At 37.6% G+C, this 8387-nt stretch overlaps 1 protein-coding gene across 1 annotated transcript; it reads right to left on the bottom strand.

The window, feature by feature from the left end:
- Positions 1-984: 984 nt before the first annotated feature.
- Positions 985-8049, bottom strand: SIKE1 (suppressor of IKBKE 1). The gene is made up of 5 exons (XM_010830751.1): positions 7802-8049; positions 7462-7567; positions 6352-6494; positions 4892-5005; positions 985-3084 (listed from the first exon to the last, which is right to left on the bottom strand). The coding sequence occupies exons 1-5, from the start codon at positions 7958-7960 to the stop codon at positions 2983-2985; spliced, it is 624 nt and encodes a 207-aa protein (XP_010829053.1). The 5' UTR covers positions 7961-8049; the 3' UTR covers positions 985-2982.
- Between the last annotated feature and the right edge of the window lie 338 nt (positions 8050-8387).

Raw genomic sequence — 8387 nt, 5'->3', positions numbered from 1 at the left:
TAGAACTTCTCCATCTTTGGTACAAAGAATATAATCAAGCTGATTTCAGTATTGACCATCTGGTGATGTCCATGTGTAGAGTCTTCTCTTGTGTTGTTGGAAGAGGGCATTTGCTATGACTAGTGCGTTCTCTTGGTGAAACTCTAGTAGCCTTTGCTCTACTTCATTCTGTACTCCAAGACCAGATTTGCGTGTTACTCCAGGTATTTCTTGACTTCCTACTTTTGCATTCCAGTCTCCTATAATGAAAAGGACATCTTTTTTGGGTGTTAGTCCTAGAAGGTCTTGTAGGTCTTATAGAACTACTCAATTTCAGTTTCTTCAGCATTCAGCATTATTTTGTCTCTACAGGATTCTCAAGTTGTAAATAGTTCCTCCTTTGAACTCAGTATATCCTTTTATTTATCACATTTGCCTCCTCTACCAGATTTTTCTTTGAAAACACTCAATTTTTTTGTCAAGTAGTTTGACATTCTCAAACTAATGTCCTTAGAAGTTATCTGGGATGATTATTAAAATACAAATTCCTAGATTCCATCCCCCAACTTTTATTTTAGGTCAGTGAACCACATTTTGAGGAACACTGAAACAGACTTTCAGTGTTGAATCAAATTATGCATATGATACTAATAAAAGTTCACGGACAGAGGAGCTTGGCGGGCTACAGTCAATGGGGTCACAAAGAGTCAGACATAACTAATGACTAACACACAATAAAGGTAGGTATCAATAATACTTAATTTTCAAGATACTTCCAAATTGTTTTAATTTTACATTTTGACTTGTAATCATGTAACTTACGATTTCTAACTATGAGGACATCTCTAACACCATTTCAGAAATAACTATTTTTGGTTATACTAACTATAATGTGATAATTAGGATGTATTTATGAAAAGCCCTAATTGACAGTTTGCTATATAAGTGAAAAATAAACCTTTGCACTTTCTAATAAGTTGACTCATTACTGAGTTATATTAGCTGTTATTCTCAAAATGAGATTTTTATTAGAAAAGGTAAGTTTGTACTAAAATTTGGAAACCAGTCAAGTTCCTTCATCAACTGCAAAGTAAACTTTCATACACAAACCAAAGTCAAGAACATTCTTTCTCCTCTTTAACTACACACTATTTTCATAGTATTAACACCAGCTAGGCTCTATATTATATAGGATCTTGAGAGCTGTTGAGACTCAAGCTTCAAGTTTTTGATTTGCCAAAGGAAAAGTCAGCATTTAGATTTATCCTGATATCTGAGATGTAAGGAACTCTACAAACATCTCTAAAGGGACATAGAGCAGATAAAGGGACACTATGTTATATTTTAGTGGGTCATTTGATTTATCATTTTCACCAAAAATTGGCCATGGCAGCTAACAAATGGCATATTTCTGCCTCCTGAATGGAACTGTGGGACACGGTGGTACTTAGGACATACACTTCAAGGCAAATGATCAGACTAAAAATTTACATACTCTTAGGAAATGAGATAAGAACATCCACACTTTGGGTGGAAATGTTTTTCAAATTGTTTACAAGACTCTGAATAGAAATTTGACAAATTAAAAAATGACATATACCAATTTCGTTACAGCCTACCATTGTAGGCAAAGTCTGTTAGTATTACTGGGATCAGATGCTTTTAAGATATCTTGGATAAATTCTGTTGTTTTAATTGGTGTTAATTCTTTATGGTGTTACAAAAGAAAGTTTACACCACTCAAAGCACTAACAAAAATCTTTCTAATGATGTGTCTGTCCCATGCAGTATAATGCTTAGGGTAATTGGGAAATATTGACAGATTTAGCATTCATTATTTCAATTATTTGGGGGTAAACCTAAATTGATAGTATTACATGAGTAATTTATACATTTGAAATATGAATAAACTGAGATGGGGGAATGAAATGATGAGTGAGCCTAGCTGATCACTTAGCATTAGACTCTCAACACAGCTTTTAGACATGAAATAAACTCTCATTAAGTGATAAAACTTTGCTTCCTTGTGAAAAGTGGATCTAAAAAAGAAGCCAACTACTAGTACCAGTGATGAAAGACATCCAAACAAGTGATGGTTCTTAATTACAAGTTATATATAAATTAAACTGTAGAATGTAGTACCTTTAACTATGATGTGAATAAACCTATTATATATTCTTCACACTGGATAAACTATCCAAGTTGAAGATTTCCAAGTAGGACAAAACTGAAGAATTGACTAATAATATCAAACAGAATAAATAAAATTTACTTTCAGCATCTGAACTAAGCACATGTATGTGCACACACATACACAGGACAAATTTTTAAACATTCTTTGAACAATATGATGAATATACTATCACTGGACAAAAACAGTTGACTTACTTTCAAGTATATTTTATGGGGACTAGCAATAGGTTCTCTCAAGAGTAAAGACACCAGGCCATAAGGTGCCAACTCTTAGCACCAGAGAGACTTAAAATTTCATAAAAGGTGAATGATGTTACAAATTAGAGAATCTATGTTACAAATTAGAGAATCTGCCAATCAACTTCTGTGGAGTTGTATTTTTCTCAAATGGAAAAAAATCCAGCTTTATGCTACATAGACTTAAAAAGATAATGTTTAAGATTTTTTAGAATTGCAATTTATAATCTGATATAAAATAAAACTGCTGGCTTATAACAAAATGCTATAAGTTTCAGAGATATGAAAGAACAAAAATGAACTGAAAACACAGTTTATATAAATCACGGTCCCAGAAATGAAAATTAGTCTCTTACAGAAAGGAATAGTGAAACTCAGTGTGTACTTTTACTAACACACCTTAAAACTATTTTGTGGACAGCCACTTTCGACTGCAAATTGTAAACTGCCACTTGATACATTTAATCAACATTAAATCAATTCTGAGGCAAGACAATGAACGCACAATACTCGAATAGCGTTAATAACTTCCTTCCTTGATAAACAACCTCCAGGCATTATTCAGAAGTTGAATTATTTGATGCCTTGGGAAGCAGTGTCCACTGAGCTTTCCTTCCTGACCTGAAGAGACTCACTGCTGATGGACAATAATTCTCGAAGTTCCTTATTTTCAAGCTGGAAAATAAAAAAAAAAATGTATGTTCATTTCAGGTATTCTGTCAAACTGTATCAGAACCCATTGTTTGCGGCTTGAAACAGAAAGTATATTATTTGCCCTGACCTCACATCCAGCCCGGAGCAAGGGGGCCCTCATTGCTCCAGACCCGATTCCCACCCCATCCCCGGGGTGAGGTCCCAGCAGGGATCAGTCCCAGTATCCTCTTCCCAACAGGCCTGGGGGCAGCCCTCCCCCTGCCCAGCCCCTTTCCACCCTCCCCTCCAGCCCCTCCTGCCCTGCCTGCTGCCCTCTCTCCAGGCCCCCTCCACCCACACACAGTGAAATAAAAGCCTCCCACCCCGCTCAAAAAAAAAAAAAAGAAAGTGTATTATTTTACTTTTAAAAGTTTTAAAGAAACAAAAGAACTGAGAAGTTCCTAAAACTCTACTTATTTATTCAGTTAAAAAACATTTACTGAGTAATTTCCACATGCCAGGTGTTAAGACTACACATGAAAAAAACAGGGTCCCGCTCCACTAAAGGAATTCACTGCTTGTCAAAATCTTTATGGTTCCCACAAGTTTCACTATTGTTTCTTCTGTCTTTCAAATTCCTAATAACATTTTCATTCTGCTTAACCTTCTCTCCTAGATGTCCTATAGTTTTGGAGAAAGGAAGGAAAGGGGGAAAATAATTACTGGGCACAGAGCCAGGTTCCACATGGGTGTCTTACATATATTATCTCATACAGTATGCAGGGGAGGCACCATTGTCTACATCTGTGTTCTCTTGCGATGAGGACACTGGCTCCCAAAAGTCCAAAAACCTGCCCATATTCAGATAACCTGCATGTGGTATTGCTGGTTTTAATCTGATACCCACATTTTTTCTACTGCATTAAGTAAGACTTGACTCACATTTCCTTAGGGCTGTTTCCATAACTGAAGTAAATTAGGGATGGCACAGATAAGGTCATTCTATCATTTTAACTAACTCCTATCCTAATTGGGTCTTTGCCACTCCCTTTGATTTCCAGATACAGCAGTTTGCACTCTTCATCCTTATTCTCTGCAGGAAATTCTGGTAAACCACAGCACTTTCAGGTTTCACCAAGACATACCCTGTATCTCTCTCCTAGCATTTACACATCATTTCATACCAAAAAAATTTATTAGTTTTATTGCTATCATTAGACTCTGAGGAGGGACCCTGTCTTTTTCTCTCTGGTATTTTCCAAGGGCCCATGGCAGAATTTGTAATAAGTGTAACATTCATATCATCTATTGTAATGTTTCTCTTTAACAATTGTATGGGCACACTAACACTCCAGGCCTTTCTTTGTAAATTATTCCCATTTTAATCAAAACATTAAAACAGCTTTAAAACAAAATCAAGACTTTAAAAATTGATTAAAAAAAAAAATCAAGACTAAAAGACCTGTAAAATAGTCTGCAGTCCCTTGGCTTTGTTTCCCAAAGGCAACCACTTTTAATATTTTTATCTATTTCTTTAGGTGTTTACTTCCATAATTCTAAATAATATGTCTTGTACTGCTATTTCCTGATCATCAAGTTTAAACAGTATCTATTTGAGTTCTTTTTACAGCAAATGAGGGACTTTAGCTCACATGTAATCTGTCCTTTCCACTCCCTTTACCCTCTCAGTATGATATATCAATTTCTAGCCAATAAGCATTTTCATTGTTTGCTTCTGATTACATTTCCTTTCTTCAAAACGGTATGGAGGATGTTTTAATTTTAAATCAGACCACAGAGGAAACATCAATACACTGCAGTGATATACAATGAATGGCAACAATCTTACCTCTAATTGCGCTAGTTTTTCCTGAATCTTACAAAATTGGTCATCATCCATTTGAACTGCTTTCCTCATCACTTCTCCCATTTCACAGATTCTGTCAATCTGATTCTCGATTTCCTGTGAAGATATTCAGAATAAGAAAGTGAAAAAGTCATTTTTTAGCAGATATGAAGGTCATGAGACCATGTGTATTATAATGTTAAAAATTCATTTAATCTGTGGTACAGAGGTTATAGTAATTTCACTACAATCTAAGTCCTCAGAGGTAAAGCCATAATAAACTTATCTTGTGATATTCACAGATAATTCATTTTCAGAAGATTGACTCTAGTCCAATCATCCATTAGATATTGGATGCTATCTCTAAATGGCTGTTTAACTTAAATTTAAATACTTTTATTGGCAGGAAGCTTGCCACATTCCAAGGTACCTTATTCTATCTTTGGACATCTCTCTTAGCAGGCTTTTCATATAAGCTAAATTCTGTCTTCTTCAAGGATCAGGTTTTTCTCCTTTGGACCACAGATGAAAGTCATTCACATATTTAAAAGATCCCTGTTCCCTATGACCTTACTTAGTTAAATTCATTAAAATGCTTTCAATGGAATCTAAGATGAAACTTATCTTCCATAAATTCCACTGCAGCAAATAGTGAGGTGTCAATCTATTAATTTAGGATTAAATGATATAGTACATGCAAACGTACAAAGACAACTCTAAAGCACTCTACAAACTTAAGAATAATTACTGCATCTCCCAAATTAAACCATAAGCAATGAGAGTATAGAAACTACGCCATTTTTTTTTTTTAAACCGTACTTTTCTCTCCTAACAACACAGTATGATGCTATGTATACTGACTCTCCTGCTATGTGCCAAGTACTATGTTAGGGATAAAAGATAAATTCACGCTCCTTACAAGCAAGGAGCTTACAATTTAGTGAAACGTACCATAATAACAACTCAAGTATTTACTGAATACCTTTAATACTAACAAGCTTCCCTTGTGGCTCAGCTGGTAAAGAATCTGGCTGCAAGCCAGGAGACCTGGGTTCAATCCCTAGATTGGGAAGATCCCCTGGAAAAGGGAAAGATTACCCACCCCAGTATTCTGGCCTGGAGAATTCCATGAACTGTACAGTCCATGGGGTCCCAAAGAATCAGACATGACTGAATGATTTTCATTTTCACTTTAACGCTAACTGACATTGTTCAGTGGAAAAACTAAGTGTTCATTAACATCTTGAAGAGAGATCTTAGTGGAGGGATGAACTTGAGTCTTACTCAGATAAAAGGCCCTTTACCCCCTTTTTTCTACTCATATCTTTACAAAGCTATACTAAAACCTACAGCAAATGTGGTAAACATGAAAGGAAAACAAGCTTACTTCAAAAGCAAGCACATGATCTAAAACAACGTCAAGATTTCAATTCATTTAGAATTTATCCATCAAAGTTTCTTACTGCAGAGTGAGACTGGTGAGCTTTCAGGACCGGTTCAGCATCCGCTGCTTTTTTAGCAACCATTAATTGTAACATCTGTTTTCGGTATTTGCTCATGATGAGTTCCAAAGCATCCTGGTGTTCCTCCAAGGAAACCCATAGCTCTATCAAAAAACAAAATAACTTGGCAGTGATGTCTGAAATACCTCCTAAAGCCAAACTCAAACAGCTGGATTTTATGACATGTGTGAAATATTATGAACCCAAAGATGTAAATTGGTGTTTAAGTCCACAAAACTCAACAATCATGGTCTATGCAAAAAAAAATCTTTCCAGGCAGCAACAGCAAAATCTGGTAGAATCAACATGGGATGTGGCATCAGAAGACGAGTTTAAGTTCAATTCTGTGAATTACTAGATTACTACTCTTAAATCATGTAACCTCTCTGAGCCTATTTCTTATCTGCCTTGTAATAATAAAAACCTGGCTTGTCTACTTCAAAATGAACCTAGGAGAATACATATATGTATTGCATGATATATGTGAAGGCCCTCTGTAAATTTATATACAAATAACTATTCATACTACTATCATTAACAATATATTCACCAAGCCCAAGAATATACACCCGAGGATTAACTTTAGCTCTTCCACCTTGCATAAGAACATAAAAATCTCTTCAATCTTAGCTTTAAAGTTTATTTCAATTAATATTTAAACATTAAATCTTAAGCCCTTGAGGATATTAACTCTTCCATTATGCAACCCTCAGTCTCCAGACACCTAACAGGCCATGCAATAATAATTCAACTCTACTAAGCACCTCTTGTATAAGCTGCGTTTAAATACAAAATCAGTCAGATGACCTTGAAAAGAGTAATGTAATAAACTTTACTGCTACTGGGTCATCATAGGCTATGGCAACCCACTCCATTATTCTTGCCTGGAGAATCCCATGGACAGAGGAGCCTGGCAGGCTACAGTCCATGGGGTCGCAAGAGTCGGACACGACTTAGTGACTAAATCACCACCACAGCATGTGCACTTTTGTGACTTGTCATTTTTTGCAAGAACTTTTGAAATATTACTGGATATGAGAAAATCATTACACACAAAAAGGCCTGACTAACCTCTGTTTTCCTGCTGCAAGTCTCTAATCTGTGTATTCTCTTGGGACAGCAGAATGTGAGGTTTGTATTTGGACATGTCCTTTATATCGGATGCATCCTCTTGATACTGGACAAACAAGAGACAAACTAATCGAGCCGTAAACATAACAGCCGCAGATGCAACTGAAGAGGAAGGAGGCAGAACTCCAGGACAGCACTGGCAGCCCCGACCCCACAGAAAGGTCTCACAGCCACCCTCTGGGACCAGAAAAAAACTCCAAGCCGAGTTTCCACTTTACCTCATCCTCCCCCCCTCAAGTGTCCAGAACCCGAGGGCACGGGCCCGTACCCTCTGCCTGACCTGGTCCGGAAGCGCTGTCCCCGCCTCCCGCATAGCGGCTACCCGCCGGTGCAGAGCCGCCGACTGATCCACTAGTGACTCGGCAGCCGCATCGTGCTCCCTCAGCCTCTCCAGTAGAGTCTTAGCGTCTGTCAGAATCTTCTCGATGGTGCAGCTCATAGCGGCCCCAGGACCGCAGTCAGAACACCGCTCACCAGTGCCAAGGACTCAGCGCGTCCCTGAGCGAGTCTCAGCTTTACAGACGTCACTTCCGGGTACGTTTAAAAGGAGCCTCGGCGGCAGCCGCGATATGCGCTTGCGCAGTGGCAGCCTCGGTGGCTGGTGACCGTCTTTAACCTGTGGCTTCCCCGCTTCCTCGCCTTGTGCAGGAGCCCCAGAGGCCTGCCCTTGCCACGCCTTTGGTTTCCTGTTTCCACTGCCTGGTGGTCAAGTTGTGTTAAGGCTGGGCTAGTCTTGAGTTTCCCCTGTTCCTACTGGTTTTGATTGATGTGGATTGCTCTTATCACCGTTTAATATTTTTTTTCTTTTAATGTGGTAAACACGCTTTAAATTTATCAGCTTAACCAATAGTATTAAGTACATTCAA

This window comes from Bison bison, unplaced genomic scaffold, assembly GCF_000754665.1.
Source record: "Bison bison bison isolate TAMUID 2011002044 unplaced genomic scaffold, Bison_UMD1.0 scf7180017864519, whole genome shotgun sequence".
Taxonomy (NCBI): Eukaryota; Metazoa; Chordata; class Mammalia; order Artiodactyla; family Bovidae; genus Bison; species Bison bison.
The sequence above is the reverse complement of the archived record's forward strand: the minus strand, read 5'-3'. Positions and strand labels throughout refer to the sequence as shown.

Bases quoted from the DNA above. Each gene is read 5' to 3' on its own strand.
- SIKE1 (XM_010830751.1), bottom strand. From the start codon at position 7,960: ATGAGCTGCACCATCGAGAAGATTCTGACAGACGCTAAGACTCTACTG. The intron at 6,495-7,461 runs GTTAGTCAGGCC...GTTTTTTGATAG, and splicing joins CTTGCAGCAGGAAAACAGAG to AGCTATGGGTTTCCTTGGAG. The intron at 3,085-4,891 runs GTAAGATTGTTG...TTTATTTTCCAG, and splicing joins AAAAACTAGCGCAATTAGAG to CTTGAAAATAAGGAACTTCG.